This window comes from Carlito syrichta, unplaced genomic scaffold, assembly GCF_000164805.1.
Source record: "Carlito syrichta isolate Samal-C Ts95f unplaced genomic scaffold, Tarsius_syrichta-2.0.1 Scaffold56614, whole genome shotgun sequence".
Lineage (NCBI taxonomy): Eukaryota > Metazoa > Chordata > Mammalia > Primates > Tarsiidae > Carlito > Carlito syrichta.
Genome location: NW_007000710.1, coordinates 46808 through 67374, shown reverse-complemented (window position 1 = coordinate 67374; position 20567 = coordinate 46808). Strand labels below are relative to the sequence as shown.

Sequence of the window (20567 nt, the reverse complement as noted above, 5' to 3'; positions counted from 1 at the left end):
ACATGACATATATGTTACTTTGTAGCACTCTAGAAATATTCCATTCTTTTAGCTTTTACATCAAGTGTGTTGTATTCAATAGATCATATTTCATAATTCCCATTTTCATCACTGGTCATACAAGTACCATCTCTTATTTATATTCACCCCCATTCACCAGCCTTGGCAACTTGGCGAGATCTTGTCTCTACAATAAACCAAAAACTTTAAAAAATTAGCCAGGTTTGGTGGCACACACTTGTAGTTCCAGCTATTTGGGCGGCTGAAGCAGAAGGATTGCCTGAGCCCAGCAGGTTAGGCTGTGGCGGCTATGATCATGCCACTGCACTCCAGCCTGGGCAACAGAGACTCTGACTACCACAAAGTAAAACCAAAATTTAGTCTTCAGTTAGTCTTCGGTGCATAAGAAGATTGCTGCTTTCACGTTTTCCATTTCTCACTCCATGACTTGAAAAGTGCAAGTGCTCCTTTCAGCTATTTTTTTTCTTGAAGAATTTAAAGTAAGAGGAGTCTGCATCCTATAAGAATGACGGAAACATGAATCAGTGCCTCCTCTTAGTTACCCAAAATTTTGACAATTAAATCCTGTTTTGAGGAGCTATATCATTATGATTCACATTAAGAAATCCTTATAAAACTTAGGCAAATGCTTTGGTTGGGATAGAGTCATAGCTAAAACTATAGATCTGCACAAAAGTGTTTCCACTGGGATTAGCATCATCTGCTCTATCTAGTACAAACAGCATCTGTTCATGCCATTTCTTAAATAATAAAAGACCTATTATTACTCTTCTGGATCAGCATATCAGACCTACACTGACTTGCCCTAATAAATCAAAGAATAAGAATAAAAGAACTAAAGTAACAACTAAAATTATTTGAGAACTTTTAGAATATTGTTCAAAGAATAAAGCAAGGCATCCTAAGATGTGATGTTTCATATAGGAAGATATGCATTCACCACTTCTAAAAATTGCACTAACAATGACATAATAATGATAACACAAAATTCAGTTTAATCACTGCTCTTGATTCCTAGAAATAATAAAATTTCATAAAAACAAAGGTCCAGACATAATGTTCTTAGCCTAAAGGACAGAAGCAAATTCAAGTATTATCAACAAGTATAATTAGCTTGGAATAAGCTATATTGGCATTTTCTTAGCTTAGATGCTTATAAACATATGTCAGTACAGAAATGGATAGGCATGAAGTAGAAAATAATGGGGGAAGGGAAGAGTTAAGAGGCAGTGGAGAGAATGGTGTAAAAAAATGGGAAGAACAATTTTTTAACATTAATATAGTTTGTGTAAAGAATGAGGTATCATGTCCACAAAATGACAGTGGGAAATGAGAGAATGACCAGTTTGTCATGAGAAAGAATGATAAAGCAATAAGACACATAAGCCATATTTTTAAAATGTGGTAGAAAGAAAAAGGCCACCATCCTTTTCTAAAGCTAGATGTTATCAAATGCTAGATTTGCTCAGTGATGTTTATATATTACAGTTAGATATTTTGTAAACAAAACAAAATAACTTCATATGAACATTTCTGAAAGAAATTACTGCTACTGTGGAAGTGAAACCTCTAGTCCCTGGTCTCTCTTCCTCTCTGAAAATGATATTTCTATAATGTATTCCTTCTCTGCTCTATTATTTAAATGGTTGAAAATGTGAACTGATATGGAGGTTCCTAAAAAATTAAAAGTGGAAGTATAATATAATCTAGCAATTCCAATTCTGGGTATATATCCAAGGGAAATGAAATCAGTATCCTGAGGAGAGAGCTGCACTACCATGTTCACTTCAGCATTATGCACAATAGCCAAGGTAGAAAATCAATCTAAATGTCTATCAATGAGTGAATGGATAAATAATATTTAAGTATATAAAAATTAATAAGTGCAGCCATAAAAAAAAGATGAAAATCCAAGCAAGATACAGAAAGACAAATGCTGTATGATTTCACCTATGTGGAAACTAAAAAAAAATGAAACTCATAGAAACAGAGCAGAATGGTGGTTTGTAGAGGATGGAGAAAATGGAAGATGTTGGCCAAAGGGTACAAACTTTCAGTTATAAGAGGAATAAGTCAAAATTCAAGGGATATGATGTACAGCATGGTGACTATAGTTAATAACATTATGTTGTATATTTGAAATGTGATGAGAGAGTAGATCTTAAATGTTCATACCACACACAAAAAAGTAACTGCATGGTGATGGATGTGTTAATTAGCTTGACTGTGGTAATTTATACATCATATACACTGTACTTTTACAATGTGTAAGTACATCAAATCACGCTGTATACCTTAAATAAAACAATTTTCATTTTTCAATTAAAAGATAAAAACAAACTTTGATCTTTACTATATGTAGGTGGACAATCCTGCTACCATCTATCTCAGGATAAGAAAAAAACAGTCAACAACTAACATTTATGACATTCCAGGTTGTGTTCAAGTGCTTTCCTTATAAGTAAACAATGGCATCTCTATGACTTCAGGAATAAGTTAAAGCACCAAGTACTATGCAGTGCATACATCTGTTTAACAGTGCAGTAAGTGTTTTTCCAGGAAAGCACAGGGGCTGAGGTGTACCTAGTCCTGGGGATAAGTGGGAATGAAGGCTAGGTACCCTTCTAAGGAGGTGACACCCTGAGCTGACAGTGGTAGGATGAGTAGGAGTTAGGAGAAACAGTGGGGAAAGTGATTTTGACATTTACACTGGTCATATAGTAAGTGTAGAAGGAAAAATAGCAATCTTTGATTCGATGTTGCCTTGTAGAAAACTTCTCCAAGACTAGTAATAATGTATAATAAATCAACAAATACACATAGGAATAGAATACTTTCTATATATTCTTTTTGTATTTATATCATAAGATTGGTGGAGGATCAGTAAAGTTTTGGAAGCACTGGAAAATTTTGTAATTTCCTGCAAGATTGATACATATTATTAAGAAAGGTATAAATTGGTCTTACCACACCACTCTTAAAGTTCTCAATCCTTTTCTTCCCCATCTTGCTGGTTATCCAAAAGGCCCAGGTTGGCATGTATTGCCACAAATATGCTACTGACAAAAAAGGCTGATCTGAGATCCAAACTTCTTGCAAATCATTGGCCATACTGATTAACATCAGCCGCACACAACGATTGGCTGCCATCTTGTAGGACTGGTCTCCATCATTGCCTACACTCTAGGAAAATTTAAAAATTAAGTGAATGCTGAGTATTTATCAAGCTATTTCACAGAACTTTTAAGCTAAAAAGGACCCGAAAGCCATCTAATTGAGTGGTTCCTTTAATGGGGCCTCATGCCCTTTAGGAGTCCCCATAGGTACGAATAGGTTTACAAACTGTTATAATATTTCAAAAAGCCTAACAAATCATACATTTAGCAGGTAATATTGTACAGCCTAAGTAAAAGATGGAGATCCTTTTCTTCTAATTAGAACTGCATCATCTTAATGTGCTTAATGATAATTATTACTTTAGCAATAAAAAACAAATGATTACGACATGCACTTAGTAAACAAAATCCCAAAAAACATAAAAGTCCATGGGGATGAAATGGAGGAAGAAGATAAAAGGAGGCTTATGGTAGTGAAAGATATATGTTACATAATAATGGTCACATAATAGTGGACCACCTATAAGTGGTATCTTAGCAATTTAATTAGCCTTTATTCAAACTGGTTGCCAAAGCACTATCAGCAAACTTTAACAATTTTCATAATGCATGAGTTAAGTTTTGTGAATAAATAAAAAGCAGTTCTAAATATAAACCCTGGTGTATATACAGTGATATAATGCCAATATATAAGTAGTAAAGCATTCAAATCATTCACAACTGGAAATTTTTACCTTTGTGACTTCTTCAGTTAGGGCATTCTTCACAATATCTGACTGCACAGGTCCTGGGCAAATGTTGGAAACTGTTATACCTGGGTAGGTGGCAAGTTCAGTTCGAAGACCATTAAAAAAACCCTAACAGACCAAAAGTCAAATAAAACATAAAGAAAAAAAAGTGCAAATAAATACATGCATATATCTCATGATTTATCAAAATGTTTTCTAAAATGCCTATAATAGATGGGTAGCATAACAGTGCAAGCTTTATTAGGCACTTTTAACTGGAGGCTATCTAGAACATTCTCAGCTCTTTCCAGGTGCAAATGGTTCGCTCCCTTTGGTATTGATGGCTCTTGCTGTCAATGATTCTTAAGGTAGGCATGCACTGGCCCGGTGAAAAATCATATCTGAAGATCTGATATACCCTCCTCATGCCATTCCTCATCTTCCCACTCCTTAAAGGGTGTGTGACCTCTGCTGAGGTCGGGTTTCTCTTTGTTCCCTCAAAATGGTCTAAATTGCCAATGTTTGGGCCAAAGAAGAGCAAGTGGAGATTAAAACGTCATAAAAACTATCACAGAGAAGGAATTCCATTTACATTACTATTTTAACAATGAATTAGCTTCAGCAAACATTGATCTTTTAGGAGTAACAGGAGGGCACGTGGCTAACTAAAAATGTAATATGATTGCCTGCTTTTGACACAGTGCCTGACTCAGGGATGGACTGGACAAAATGCTTGATAAATTAATGGAAAACTCCAGTACCTTTAGCCTTCTATTCCTCTATAGCAAAAGAAGAGAAAGGACACCAAGGAAGCCAATAATCTAACCTCCCCTTATTTGGAATCACATCTAATATACTGGGTAAACTTTGCAATGGTAAACAAGTTCATCCGACAGCTTGCTGGAAATCTTAGAAGGAAATATGCTCTTCAAAGAGCTTCCTGGTCTCCAGTTCTACTACTGATATAGCTAAATAGAATCTCAATATGCCACATTCTGTCAGAGGATCAAATCCAGTAATAAAACAGTGAGTCTTGGAGGGCAGGCCAGATAGCTAACCTGTGTTTTATTAAAAGCTTCTTCTTTTGTTGAAAGCATCTTACAAGATGCTTGCTGCCAAACAGATGGGTGGCTACCTTCCCTCATCTGCCTGCCTGAGGCTTGCCCAACTGCTCCACAGGAAATGACTGATGCTCATTGCTAAATATGAGGAAATCATCATTGCAGCATTCTGCTTCATCACTATCTGCAACTGTCTACTCTTCCTTTGCAGCAGAAAGAGGGTGTCCCAAAGAATCAAAGCTTCAAATTTTCATGAAATTCTGATGACCATGTAGCTATTGCATCTCATTATTTCAACATTCTGCTTAACCTGACCTTCAATAGCCTTAAGCACAAATGTTGTGTCTCCCTTAATCATTCTCCTCCTATTGGCCTTATGATTTCTTCACAGCTAGTCTTAAGCCATCATTAAAAATTCATTCATGTCTAATATTCATACCACGTAAGTTATACAACCCAAATCAAGCTGTTCTCATAGCCTCTGCCTTGAGTAGATTTTCTTATTCCAATGAAACTATAGTGAAAAGAATCAAGACTCTTCCCAGTACAGATATAAGGCCTAGGACTAATCATCTGGTGGTCAGTACCTATTTCTGATACGCATATATAATTAGATCAGGTAAAACGAATGCTATTTTCAAGGGGGAAGGAAGACAAGTCACAGAAGTGGGGAGGTAAAGTATATCCTGAAGTGTGTGTAGAAGAAAGGAGGGGTGGACCCCCCCAATTTTCCATGAAGATGTGGTAGGAATCAGGATAAGATGAAGAGTGGCAGGTTGACTAGATGATACATTTCTTGAATTCAGAGACCATATCTTATCATCTCTATGTCCACAGGATCTGTGGTAGTGTGTGGCACAGTGCAGGGGCTTAATACATGTTAGTTGAATAAATCAGAGGCACATATGGCTCAAGTATATTTCAGCATCAAATCTCTCTCAACACCACTGCCCAGTTCCAATGAGCTCACACAGTGATGGCCATATCCACTTTACATATATTTAGGCTAGTCCTATCAGAATTGAGCTTCAGGACCCTTACCCGAAGAGCATGCTTGCTGGCACAATATCCACTGGAAAGAGGTACAGACATGAAACCCAAGAGGCTATTCACAGTAACAATCTTTCCTTGCTTCCTCTCGATCATGTGAGGCAGAACACACTTTGTCAAGGACACTGTCCCTAAGTAGTTCAGATCTATTAGCTCCTTGTAGACATCCAGGCTGGTATCCAGACACAAAGAACGCTGGGATCTTCCGCCATTGTTGACCAGAACATCAATCTAGTTAAATAAAATCAGCAAAGAGGTGCTTTGTGGATGTCCTGCAGATGGATTGATGGAATTCCTAGGGATGATTGGCTATACTGTTAACTTGAAGAATCAATGAATAATGGTATATTTCCAGAAGTCAGCAATCAAAGAGAAAAAGTAAAAGCCAGAATTAATCTATGTAATTAAACTTCCATTTTAGGTGACTATTTATGGAAGGTAATAATTTTTATAAAAATAAAGCATCGGTAAATTTTTAGCTTATTTTGTTCTCCATGGAGAAATTGGTACTTGTTAAGGTATGAAAATACTAATCATACAACGCCACGGTCGCAGAAATTAACAGGCACAACTCTTGGGCCTGAATTCACTGTATAGAATCCATTTGCCTAAAGCCCTTTGAATGACAGCATAACTGGTGGAAATCTCTTCTGCAGTTACTTTAAAGCAAAACTGTATGAACAAAAGTTGCTACTTACTCTACCAAACTCCTGGAGAACAGCTTTGGTAGCCACTTCATGGGAGCTTGTGTCAGTCAGGTCAAGAGGCAAAACAAGTATATCTTTTCCTTTTAAATTGCTGTTCTCTAAATAAAGACAAAAATTAGTGTGGAAGTCATGCCACAGTTCAATCAAGCTCCTTGCTACTCCCGTGAACCCCACCCTACAGCAGAAGTGGGCAACAAACTCATTTCTAGGTGGCCGTGGGAAAGTTCCTCTTCAGTGATCAGGAAGAGGAGCAGGGGAAATATATCTTATCAGACAAAAAACTGGCTAACTTCACAGGAATCAGAATATCATGCCTCACCTTGAATATATACAGCCTAACATTACAATAGACTCTAGCAGAAACCAAGATTATATTATATGCTCAAAAGAAGCAAAATTTTAGAGCAAATTCTTTAGCAGTATATTTGTTTTGTAATAGACACACAAAGTTTAGTTGCTTTTCTACACCCATTAAAAAAATAATTCGTGCTTAAAATCAGTAAGAAGCACACAGTCTTATGTTCAAAAGACATATAGAAGCTTCTCTCCAGAAGTTAAGGTTTCCAGAAGGTAAACAAGGAAAAGAACACAATCCTGAAATTCCCAACAAGAAAACATGCTGAGCTGTAATTGACCCTTTCTATTTCTATTTCTATTCATCAAAAGAACAACTGAAATTATTTTCCTGGATGCTAATCTTGAACTATAACAGTGAGTAAAACAAAGAAAAACAAACAAATATAGAAAATAGAAGAGGTATAAAGGCTTCTTGGGCAAAAGAGTTCATTATGAGACATCAACCATATTAAAACAAATGAAAAAGTTGGCAAAAATGACCTGAAAGATAAAAGATCACCAGTCTGCTTCGTGCCAGATAAGAAATGCTGACACAGTTCATGTACTCCATTAGTACAGGACTGGCAAGTCACAGCAGCAGAGGAACAACCGCCCTAACAAGTGGTGCAGTGCAAAGACACAAATATCTGAGAGCAATATTGTGAAAGAGGCCTTATAGCCTTGCTGAGTGCTACTGTGGCAACCAACTCACTTCTGGGTGGTTAGTTCAGTCAGCAAAGGTAAAGATTTAAAAGGATGACAGGTGAAGAAATGACCCAAAAAGTGATCTGCTGGAAAACTCAAAATTCAGTTAAGTACTAAATTTCCCATAAGAAATTACACTTTTATTACTTGAGGCTGCTTTCATGTGTGTGACCATAACTATGTCAAAAGTCAAACAAAAATATGAATGTTGTTGCCCTTTATATGAATAGGAAACTTGCATTTTTAAACCTAATTCCATTCCTAACCTTTTATATAACAAAAATCTTGTACCATCCCATATGCCTTTAATATTTGATATTTTAGCAAAATGAGTAAGGATCCCTCCTAACTAAATTCCTATGGTGGGTAAAAACCAAACTATTCATTCTCTAAGACAAAAACATAAATCACCTATTCCCTAAAAATCCACCAGCATTTGAGAGAATTGGTGGTCACTCCCTAAAGCCAAGGAGTCGGTGCAAAAGAATAGTAGAAAGGTGGCAGAAAAGAAGAAAAAGGCAAGGGCAGCTAATTAAGAAAAGATTTTTTTAAAAAGATGATCTGGGAAAAACACCTGGACTAGTTGGCGCCAGGACGTACTGCCCATGAAAATCCCACTGTTCTCCCTAAGAAGTAAGTACCAATACTGAAAAAACAGACTGGATTCTGATTTATTTCTAGAAAGCACTGCTATTGTTTTAGATGTGCTTACCTAGGCATCTTCTTTTCACCCTTTCCAGCTCATTCTCTCTTCTGGCTGACAGCACAAGAGAAACTCCTAGTTTAGACAACTGGTAAGCCAGTTCTTCACCAATTCCACTTGAGGCTCCAGTCACCCACACCACCATATCAGTCAGCTCCCATTCTATTGAGGAAGAAGAGGAAATGGAGGGGAGGGAAAAAAGCTACGAATTACACCCATAAATCAAAGGTCAGCAAAAAATAAAAGCTTTAAACAATACCACTAAGTGTGAAGACATAATATGAAGCTTAAAATTTTAAACATCCTAAGAAAACATCAACTTAATTTTCTTTTTAAAGAAAGCAGGCATCCAAACCATATTAGTAATAGTCACCAACACAGTATTTGTGTATTCCAGAACCTTGGTAAGTTTTCCAGAGTTTCTTTCAAGATAACCCTTATAACTCCATAGTTTTACTAAAAGGCTCTGTTTATGTATTTGATCAAGAAAAGTAAAGTTAGGTAAATGGAAAACATTGCCTGGGCTCAATTTACTTTTCCATAAAATGAAAGACTAAGATTAGATGATAGCTGAAGGTCCCATTCAGTTTTCAATTCTATTATTCTAATATTTTGCAGTGGAGATATTGATGAGGAATCTGAATAGACCAAGTTCTGCTCTGTGGTATAATGGAATCATTCTGGATTTTTTTTTTTTTAAGTCAAGTTTCACTCTGTCACCCAGGCTTTAGTACAGTGCCATGGCTTACCACAGCCTCCAACTCCTGGGCCCAAGTGATCCTCAGACCTCGGCCTCCCAGGTAACTAGAATTACAGGTGTGCATCACCATGCCTGGCTGATTCTTTTGCTGTTTTTTGTTTTTTTTTTTTTTTTAGAGACAAGGTCCCACTATGTTACCTAGGCTGGTCTTGAACTCCTAGGCTCAAGCAATCTTCTCACCTCAGCTTCCCAAAGTACTGAGATTACAGGCTTGAGCCACCATGCCTGGACTTCATTCTGGATTTTTAAAGTAATAATTTTCCCATTTTCCATTTATATTTGATGCCTGTCAAAAGAAGTTCATTTTGTGAAAGTGTTCCCTAAATGCCCAAACTTTCCACTTAGGAGAAGATTCACCCAAAATGAAATGCATATGGCAGAGAGATACAGTGTTTTACTCCACTCACACAATTATGTTTCTGTTAAAGACTGTAAAGATGCCATGTGTAGTGGCTCATGCCTGTAATCCTGGCATTTTGGGAGGCCAAGGAAGGACGATTACTTGAGCTCAGGAGCTGGAGACCAGTGTGAGTAACATAATGAGACTTCATCTCTACAAAAAATAATTAGGCGGGCATGGTGGCACATGCCTGTAGTCCCTGCTATTCAAGAGGCTAAAGTGGGAGGATCACCTGAGCCCACAGATCAAGGCTATAGTGAGCCATGATTGTGTCACTGCAGTCCAGCCTGAGTGACAGAGTTTAATATTAAGACAGACTTGCTGGGTTCTTTTGAATCAATTGAAAACAGATGGCAGCTCTAACAATGAAGATTTTTCTTTAAAACAGAATTGTTAACTTGGAAAGATTTGTTGTTAAAGACTTCTTTTTGCACAAAATAGCCTACTTGATATCTGGCCATGGGTGTGTTTAAAACAGAAAATCTTGAGGAAATATAGAAATAGAGTGCAAAAGTACTTGGTTAAACAGTAACCAACTCCAAATATTTTAATTCCAGATTTGTGTCATCTCTGGTACGGTGTAGAACTCTTAGGAAATATATATGAAGGTGAGTTAAATCTGACTAACCTTATGTAAACCATGTCTGGAAGAGAATATTAACAAAGATTTTGGTCTCAAGGTTTGTTTTTACCCATCAGATCAACTGTTGCAAAATTCCTTAAGTGTATTAGTATCAGAATTGTGAATAAAATGGGAGAATTTTGCCTGTATATATTGATAATCCTGCTCTGTATTTTATCTCACTTGTTCTTCCAGGATTTTCTGTATACTCAACTACTTGGCTTGTACAGTTCTAATCATCCTTTAACAATGTTTAAACATTCAGTTTGTAGATTCCATATGGTAAGAAAATCAATATCAGAAGTAATGATGAAATGTTATAATAGGAAAAGAGATCCACGGATATAAGTTATGGTTATTAGATCATGGAATATCTTAAGTATTGGTATAAGAGTTGATGGATGACTTCAGCTGTATGAACAGATAATAGCCATATTGCAAACATTATGCATCCCTCTATGACCTAATTTACAGACATTTAAATTGTGTTGCAATTCTGTTTTCCTGTTTTATAAAAAGCTGTTTCGGGGGGGAAAAATCAAAACCTGTCTTCTATATGACAATCCCTCACAGCTGAAAGGGAAGACAGCCACTATGTCCTCCCTAAGTCCTTGCTTCTCTTGCTTCTCTAAGGCTAAATTAAACCCATACAATTTCTGCTGCCTTTCCTTGCATAACATGAGGCTTCCTCACTCTTCCACCCATATCCTCTGTACCAGGTCTAGTTGGTCAATATTTCTATCGAAGGGAGGTGACCAGGGCAGGACAAAGGAGTCAATAAGGGTCTAGACAGTGTATAGCAGGATGAGATGACTGAATCATCCTTGTCCCCAGAAGGTAGGGTCTATGAGGGCCTGGACTGTGGCAGGCTGGGTCACTGCTGTGTCCCTAGTGCCAGGCACAGAGGCTGTTATATACGAGCAGGTATTCAGGAAACATCTGTCGTTGCAGTTGTTGCTTCAGACATTGATGTCTGTAGATGCAGCCCAGGCTTGCCTAATCTTTACAATAGCAACCTCACAAAATTTCACAATTGACACATAATAAGATGACTGTCAACTAAAACCTGAGTTTTCTTGCTGTTGAAACTTTGCCTACTCTACACTTGTGCCACGGATTTTTCTGGACCATTTAAATACCTAAAATGAGTCAACCCCTAAATTTCAAGAGACATGCTGGGAAATGCAGAAAATTTCTCTAGAACAGAAGAGGCAGGAAGTGGTGGTCTCCAAAGAGGCATATTGGGTGGCCAGGGTATGAGGGTATAAGATCTTTACTTTTTACCAAATATCCTTTTGCATTTTTAAATGTTATATCACTGGAGTGTGTTATCTGTGTTTTATAGTGATAAAAATAATAAACCTGCAGAAAACTCAAGGAGGATAATTGTTTTTTCCTTTTTCATCTTTCTTTATTAAAAAGCTGTTTTAAAGAGTTTGACCCTCTTTCCAGTCTGAGCTGTTTTGGGAATCTGAGTCTATATCCATGTTCCTTTAATCTTTTCTTCTTTATTGCTCCACATTCCCACTGAGAGCCTTTTTAGACACTTTTTTCCCCTAAAAATCTCCCATGAAATTTTCATTCCACAAATATACTATATATCCATGTATTTACTGTGCATATAACTGGGCTTTATACATAAAAAGAGTTCTATAAAGCTTACTCCTTATTTAATGCTGGTACAAGATTGACTAAATTTTAAAAATAAGTTAAAAGTTAAAATTTAAAAATTGGTAACACCTAACTTCATAACCATATTTGCTGAATGACTTGGTGTTTTTGTTTTGTTTGTTGTTGTTGTTTTTTGAGATAGTGTCTCTCTATCCTGCCCAGATTGGTACTGAACTCCTAAGCTCAAGTGATGCTCTTGCCTCAGCCTCCCTAGTAGCTGGGACTCCAGGTTGCCTACCACTGTGCCTGGCTTTTACTGAATAATGTTCAATGTAACTTATTTACTTAGCTAAATGGTAATTTATCAAATTATGTGTGCAAATTTACAAATTATTTAACTATATAATAATAGCAATGCAATTATATTAGAAATCTTTCACCTGTCATTTTCCAGCAAAAGCACAACTGAAAACATTAAGTGAATTTCATAAAATTATTTCAGTGGGCTTTTACATTTTTGCTTAATATGAGAAAACAACTTTTAGTAGCTTAGAGACATTGTCAATATTTTTTCTTTTTTTACACTTGACATAATTTCATGGACTTAATAACTTTTGTAGGGTTAAAACATTAAATACAAACTATTTAATCCTCCAAGAACAACTTAACACCAAAGTACAAAGATCAAATACAAATAACATCCACAAGGCAGCTAACAGGCGTGCACATTCCAGATAGAGCAATTGGTCAAGAAAATGCCCTATAGTTAATAAAACTGTGTCGTTTTGGGATTCTTGCCCATCCCAGACATTTATTAGCCATAGTTTTGTAGAACTGATGTTGCTTACACATTGTGTATGTTATAACCAAGAAAATCCAACCAGAGAAATGAAATACTACAGAAGATTTTGTCCAGGTAAGGTTGAGCATTGGAGGGGCACAAACTACTGTACTATCAGACTTTTTTCAGGTCCCCAAGAACCAATTCTCATCTCCTCCAGATTGATATCACCAACCTTGTTCTATCCCCCTCCACCGCCCATTTAAAAAACCTGGTCTATCTTCTGAGATACTCTCACTTCCAAGCAAACCTCACCAATGCTTTGTGTATTTTCATGCCAGAAACTTAGATCAGGGAAACTCCATTTATCCCAGTTTTTAATAAGAATCCAAAGCTTAACTTTGGGAAAGTCATTTAATTTCTCGGATCATCAGTTTCCTTATCTGGAAAAGAAGACAAATAATGCCTACTTTATGAGAGTTGTGCTTTGTGAGAGTTGTTGCAAAGGTTAGAGGTTACATGTGTCAAGTGCTGGGCACATAGCTTAAATAGCATATAAAGTATGTTTAGGAAACAAAAACACATATTTCTACAACCATATATACGAAGCAAGGCACAGATACTAGTGGGATAGGCGGATTGCCCCTTAATATGCAATAAGGATCTCGCTCTAGGCAAACTGCCAATTCAGTTCTTTCTAGCGTTATACTTTCGTCCCAAAGAGTAGGTAGGTGGATGACTCCGTACGATCTCAGCTTTTATTTCAAAACTCCAGCAAAGAAGAGGAGGATAAACAACTTTAGGAAGTAGAAAGACCTTTGCAAGGACTGGAGGTTCCCTTACAAACGCAGGGGGAAGCTCGTTTCATGCGCGGTTCTCTTGACACTACCCCAAAATTCTTGGTCGCCCCGCCAATTCCAGCGCTCTCTTATACTCTGGCACCCCCGGAGACATTTCCACGTCTGAAAGGCAAATCCGTGCCATCATCCGACCAGGACAGAAGACAAAGGGACAAAATCGCCTCTAGGCCTGTACCTCTTCCTCCCCAACCCACGGTACACCAGAAAGGCGCAGCCACGCCTTGGGGCAGCTCCCTGCCCACAAGAGGGCCCCAGGACGACGTGGGCCAGATCAGGAATCGCCTCGGCCGCTCGAGCCCGGCCTCCCACACGATAGGGGTCGCGGCGGGTCCTCACCTGGGCGTCGCCCCTGCCACTCGGCCCACAGCAGCGTCAGGTCGCCGTCTGCCCGCAGGAAGCGCAGCAGCTGCACCGCGAGCAGGAGCAACGCGCACAGCGCCAGCAGCAGCGCCCAGCTCATCGCCGCCGCGCAGGCCCGGCTGCACCAGAGGAAGGTGCCCCAGCACCGGAGCCGCGCCGCAGTCCCCAGGGATCGCAGCGCCGCCCCCTCCCGGCCAGCCGCCAACGGCTCCGCCCCGAAAGCACGAGGAAGGGAGGAGTCCCCGGGGCGCGCCCACATGCGCACGGAGGCCCCATATGCGCACTGAGGCCCCCTAGCCGCCTCCCTGCAGTGCCCGATGCCTGAGTACGTTGACCGAGCGATTACGACCCACTTGTCGCTTGCGTGTGCGCCTAATAAAGAGAGGTCGCAGCGGGAACAAAAGGCATGGATGGCTTAATGGTTTGATAAAGTGGTCGCAGGATTTGAAATGACAAGAACGATTCTTCAGTAGTTGTTTTGAGGGCAAGTAGTGGTTTTTTTTTTTTTCTTTTGACTTCAGAGGGTACATGAGCAGGTTTGCGACATGGGTATATTGCATGATGGTGAGGTTTGGGCTTCTATTAAACCCGTCTCCCAAATAGCGAGCATGGTACCCAACGGGTAGTTTCTCAACCCTCGTCCCTCTCCCTTTTGAAGTTACCAGGGTCCGTTGTTCCCCTATTTGTGTCCGTGTGTACCCAATGTTTATCTTCCAGAGGCAAATAGTGTTTTACATGGAGAACACAATCATTACAACTTTGAAGGTGTCTGCTTCCTCTTTCTGTTCCTCCTTCTTCTCTCCTCCTCCTTGAGTTTCTCCTCCTCTTTATTTTTCATTTTTCCTACACTGAATTAACCCACTCACGGAGTCAGGTTGGCCCTGTGTCAACTTAAGTTTGCCTGTTGCAAGTGACATTTGCTCACTGTTGTCCAAGAAAGTGCTGATTCAGATACTATGTTAGGTGAGTTCTTAGGGTGAGAAGCACAGGCAGGGGAGCTGCATCCAGGGGGGTGGAGTCAGTGCTATACATTCTGGCACCCCGAATAAATGATTTCCTTATGTGAACCCATTGGAATATGTAGGGAGGTTGAAATGAGAAAATGCATGTAAAGGGCATGGTGCCTTGTACACAGTACTTGTGTTCATTATTTTGTAGTTATTGATATTTTCTTTTTGAATTATTCTTTCTGTTGTAATGATCCTTTCTCGGACTTCAACTTGAAGGAGAGGGACTCTGTTTATTAACTTCTATATTCTGTACACATGAAAGCCAAATCAATGTTTAAACTGTGAGAAATCAGAAATTGTGGTGATGTGATTCTGGGTCCCTGAGGAAAGTGTGAGCCAGCTAGACTTTGATCTTCCCTGATTGTTTGCCCCAGTTATGACTTGAAATAATACTGCTCAAGGGTTGCTTTCATTGACTTGTCACCTTTGCAGGGTGGGTTCTCTTTTCCTATAAGTGAATTTTAGAATAAGGTGCTTAAAATTCTCTCAGTAAGTCTCATGATAAACATTATTTTCAAAAGTTTCCTCTGAGCTTATTTACCCTCTGGAAAATGAAAGGGTTGAGTTAGATTTAGTGTCCCAAGCTGGGCCTTGGATGGATAAACTACATTCTCTTTCACAAACTCCAGCTGTGGGGAGGGTGAGTGGGGGACAGAGTTGCAAAGGGCAATTATGAAAGTAGAGGATGGGACAGTGGGCCCAGGTCTGGAAAACTGACAGGAAGAGAGTATGATCTTGGCTCTGTCCAGCCCTAGAAATTAAAACCTCTGTGTGAGCTCTGAATGTTGAAGTCTCAAAACTGTGTCTGTTGTTTAATCTGATGATTTGGTCTAGTATAAATGTCTCACTCATTCCACTGTTTGTACTTGTCAACTCATAGAGTTAAATATCTCATTTATTAATTTATAAACTGTAATGGTTAATATGGTGTGTCAACATGGCTAGGTCATGGTACCCATTGTTTAGTGAAACATTAGTCTAGATATTGCTGTGAAGGTATTTTTAGTTGTGATTAACATTTATGTCAGTAGAATTTTCGTAAAGCAAGTTACCTACCCTCATAATGTGGGCAGACCTCATCCAATCAGTCAAAGGCTTTAAGAAAAAGGTCCCTGGAAGAAGTGGAAATTTTGTCTCCAAACAGCCGTGGCACTGTAGCTGCACCATCAATCCTTTCCTGGGCCTCCGGCCTGCCCTATAAGAGGGAGACCTAAAAAAACCCAGAATTATCTTTTGGAAGGCAGACCCCTTGTATTACGGTTCCCTTACTAGGTAAATATTCTAGGAACCCATCAGCATCAGTGTATCAGCTAGCGTGTTGTGAAAGGCTGCGTTGCAAAGTAAATGTTCTGAGTAGTGGCAAATAGGGGACTGGTTCTTCCACCATGACAACACACCTGCCACACCATGCTGAGTGTTGAGCAGTTTTTGACCAAAAAACCATGACCTCCATGCCCCATCCTCCCTATTGACCTGATCTCACCCCATCTCTCCTGAGCAACTTCTTTTTTTATGTTTCTCCAGATGAAAAAAGTCCTCAAGGGGAAACGTTTTGCCAGTGTGGAAGAGGTGAAATAAAAAACAGCAAAAGCACTACAATACATCAAAATTGATAAGTTCAAAAAGTTTTGATAATTGTTTTGCATCAAACGAAAAGTACTTTGAAGGTGACTGAAGTACCTAATGTGGGTGGGCCTCATCCAATCAGTCAAAGACTTTAAGAAAAAGGTCCCTTGAAGAAGAGGGAATGCTGCCTTCAGACAGCTGCATCAGCAATTCTTCCCTGTGCCTCCTGCCTGCACTGTAGATTTTCGTCTTACTAGAACTCACACTCACATGAACCAATTGCTTAAAGTAAATCTCTCTCTTTCCCTATGTTTATATTAGTTCCGTTTCTCTGGAAGACCTAAACTAATACACGAAGTATAATAAAACCACACAGTCATTTCACCTCACTAGTTTTTGCATTGGAAAGGGAAAACAAATTCATGTACAAATATGTTAGGGTTTCAGTGGAACTTTAAGTTCCTTGAGATAAAGTAGCAAATCTAATGCTTCTTTTGAAGAGTCTACATCACTTAGCTTAGTGCTGATATGACAAACAATAAGCCTACATTGATTGAATTCTTATTCTTATTCTTGAAAACTTATCCTTGAAAGTTAAACCTCCTTGAAGTTCTCAACTAAAGTTAATAGTAGAATAAGAGTTGCTAGAATTTAATCAATCAATCTTCTCTGGGTATTAATAAAATGCTTTGAATTAAGTCCCACCAAGGGGCCCCAAAGCCTTTTATATCATTGGTAACCCTAGTTTTTAATTTTAGCTGCGATAGAATGGTATCCCGCCTTCCCTCCTTTTGATGGCCTAGCATCAGACCAGATCAGGCTAGGTCAACCTGGACGAAAGCAGTTACATATAAGCAAATTACCACCTTCTACAACAAAAGCGTTTTTAAAATAACTTTAAAAATCCAGATCCTCCAAAACCAGCAGTCTCTGGAAAAAAAGAAAAGACCCTATGAGTGGAAACAGGAACTGAGGAAGTCTAGGTAGAGAATATTCTCCTCAAGAACAAGATAGTATTTGTGGTTTTTGATTGGAGGAGTCATCACAACCCTTAGTTGCCTTTGGAAATTTGTTGGATGCACTTTGTCGCCACAGTGCCAGTTGGGTATAGTGCTATCCAAGTGCTAAAGATCTGGGAGGCTTGTAAAGACATATGCAGCAAAACGCTGTCCCTCCCCAAGAGCCCTCAGCACCGCACGCAGAAATCCTGAAGCCTGGCCATGTGGAAAGGAGCTGCACCATCTATCTGCTGCTGAAGAGAAGGGTTCCCCCACAAGCTCTGGCTTACATCTGCCTGGTCCTACTCCAGACACAATCCTTCGGATCATTGTTTAGTATTCCCATATTCTGCAGGTAGCAAGGTCATATCTGAAGGGTCTTGTGTTCATATAAGTGACTTCCTTGTCTTTAGTAATCTCATGCAATTCTTAAATAGGAACATCTCACTGCACCATTGGCCACATACAGGTCCCCATATCAGTGCATTGATTCTTTAGATTAGCCCATTTCCACGTTTCCTTGAATCTCTTAAACATGAACCGTTCATTATATGATTCTCTCTCTCTCAATAAATGCCTTGTTTCAAAGTCTTCTTTATATATCTTAATAAATGATTTGCTAGTGGCGTTGATTACTCAAACCTACACATGTGCAGGGTGCAGTGGCTAGCATCTGTCAGAATCCCACCTACTCCAGAGGTTGAGGCAGGAGGATTGCTTAGTGTCAGGAGTTTGACACAACCTTGGGAACATAGTGAGACCTTGTCCCTTAACATAAATACATAAATAAATACGTATGCATGTGATAAAATTGCATAGAACCTCATATAACATGTACATCTGAAGCTGATGAAATCTGAATAAGTTCTGTGGATTGTGCCAGTATCAATTTTCTGGTTCTGTTATTGTTCTAAATTTATGTAAATGTTACTGGGAGAAAAACGGAGTGCAGGAAACATAGTATCTCTCTGTTCTATTCCACCTTTTCAACTTCCTATTGATCTATGATCATTTTAAAGTAATACATTTTTTAAAATTCAGAGCAAATTTCCAATTTCTTTTCAACTTCCTATTGATCTGTGATCATTTTAAAGTAATACATTTTTTAAAATTCAGAGCAAATTTCCAAAACAATGAAAATATTTTCTTAAAACTCTAAAATTGTTAAGTGCCTTTTTGTCTCCTTTTTCATTTTTCTCTTCTCTTTGTAGCTAGGACCAGCATTGGTATAAGAGGAGTAAGCAGCAGTTCTATGCTCTTAGATTTAAGAATAAAATTCCCCCATACATCATCTAATCTGTTTGTAAACAGGCTGCCACTTCTCATAATTTCACTCTTTATAAGATGAAAGCATTATGTTATAGTAGAACTTGACATATTAGAAAGCTTAGACATTGAAAATCATTAGTCTATCTAACTAACCCGTTAAGGGTTTGTAGAACTTGGGACTCAAATTTTGGAAGATGGCTCAGAATGAGATATGTACTAAATCAGTGAGATGTGGAATCCTACTGTCATGTGACAGATAATATACTAAAATACATTGACTTGGGTTTTAGTAAACGTTACAGCAGAGTTGAATAGAGTTAATCAGTTAAGGTTTTCTAGAATGCCAGTCCACCTCAAGGCCTCACACATACACATGTATTCTCTATATAGAGAGATAACTAGAAATCCAAGATGGCTCCCAACAATGCTCATGTGGTATACAAATTGTTGTGTAGTTCCCTCCCACGTTGCATCAGAGCTGGTCGTTGTAACCAATAGAAAACTGCAGAAATGATGGATGTAATGACAGATGTGTGACTCCCAAGGCTAGATCATAAAAGATATTGCAGCTGTGATATCGTTCTCTCTTGTTTAAACGTTCCTAAAGTATAACTCAAGTACAAGAAAGTGCACAAATTTAAAGTATACATTTTGATGAGTTCGACAAATGTACACAGCTGAGAACTCCATCGTCACAATCAAAATAAACATTTCTATCACTCCCAAAACTTTCTTTTGAAATCCAACCCTTCCCCACCCCCATCCCTAGGCAATCTGTTCTCTATCACCATAGTACCCAACTATAGGGATGCACCAGGCTTACTTCCTCTGTGGGACATACGGTCCCTTTTCTGGATCCTTCCAGGTCCCCATCTATACTCTTTGCCACTTCCTTATTTTGCTCAGATTAACTTTAACCTGAGCGGGGAACTGGCTATGTCATTTTGAACCATCAGCAGTCTTGGATTGCTGTCTACTGAGATGGGGCACAAGAGCAGTGAGGAGAAAGTGATCACTTTTAACAAAGCTGTATGCTGTTACCAGCCAGTTAAGATCAAGGCTTGTCTCTTTCCAGTAGGATCTTGGTAGGAGCCACAGGAAATAACCAATACACCAATCAGAGTTCACCTGTCCATATGCTTACTAAGTGTCAGGCCTATTCTAAGTGCTTTATATATATCCAATCTTTTAATCCTCACAACAATCCAGTTAGCTAGGTACTATTTTAATTCTCATTTCCTCAGTGAGAAAGATTAACTGACATTAGGTGACTAACCCTAGGTCACACAGCTAGGAGATAGTAGTCGTTGAACCTGGGTAGTCTAACTTTTGAGTCCTTGTTTGTGAGCCACACATGATAGTGTCTCTCACAAAAGAGCAGCCGAGCCCTGTTCTGCCAGGACCCCTGAACTTCCACTTTGGTAAGTAGTGTCTAAAGCCTAAAGAAATATTTGAATGATCTGACTCATTATCCTGTCATAAAGATTGCCCACCTCCCAGCCAGGGATGGAGGGAGACTCACTACCTGCTACTCCACCTTTACACAAAAGTTCCTATTTTAGGATCATTCATTTCTAGTTCTCTACTTCTGGGTACCAAAGTCTCGATACTTCATCACTCTCTCAACTTTAAATGGCAGAGACCCAATTCAAATTAGCTTACAAGAAGCATATTGGCTCCCTCATTTAGAAAAAAACCCAATCCTCAGGATGCAGCCTACCTCCTCAACCACCCTGAGATCCAGATGAAAACCACTAACCTGCAAGCCAGGCGGCAGAGCACAGCACTGAAGCCTGTTATTAGAGACAGAAGCTACTTAGGCACAGCCCAGGGTCAAGTCCATTCATTCAGTAAGATTTCTGATGTTGGTTTCCAGTGTAATTATTTAAGTGAGACTTGTAGA

At 38.9% G+C, this 20567-nt stretch overlaps 1 protein-coding gene across 3 annotated transcripts; it reads right to left on the bottom strand.

Annotated features, from left to right (window-relative positions):
• Positions 1–311: 311 nt before the first annotated feature.
• LOC103251152 (dehydrogenase/reductase SDR family member 7) lies at positions 312–19642 on the bottom strand. Of its 3 annotated transcripts, XM_021708110.1 has the most exons (8): positions 19488–19642; positions 10755–10758; positions 8437–8589; positions 6675–6781; positions 5968–6207; positions 3872–3994; positions 2989–3204; positions 312–518 (listed from the first exon to the last, which is right to left on the bottom strand). In XM_021708110.1, exons 3-8 carry the CDS (start codon positions 8570–8572, stop codon positions 471–473), a joined length of 870 nt encoding a protein of 289 aa, XP_021563785.1. In that variant the 5' UTR covers positions 8573–8589; positions 10755–10758; positions 19488–19642; the 3' UTR covers positions 312–470. The 3 variants fall into 3 exon arrangements, with proteins under 3 accessions (XP_021563785.1, XP_008047947.1, XP_021563789.1); XM_008049756.2 differs by lacking the exons at positions 10755–10758; positions 19488–19642 and adding an exon at positions 13798–14033; XM_021708114.1 differs by lacking the exons at positions 5968–6207; positions 10755–10758; positions 19488–19642 and adding an exon at positions 13798–14033.
• Between the last annotated feature and the right edge of the window lie 925 nt (positions 19643–20567).

Bases quoted from the DNA above. Each gene is read 5' to 3' on its own strand.
- LOC103251152 (XM_008049756.2), bottom strand. From the start codon at position 13,921: ATGAGCTGGGCGCTGCTGCTGGCGCTGTGCGCGTTGCTCCTGCTCGCG. The intron at 8,590-13,797 runs GTGAGGACCCGC...CTTCCTCAATAG, and splicing joins GTGGCAGGGGCGACGCCCAG to AATGGGAGCTGACTGATATG. The intron at 519-2,988 runs GTAAGACCAATT...TCATTCTTATAG, and splicing joins AGAACTTTAAGAGTGGTGTG to GATGCAGACTCCTCTTACTT.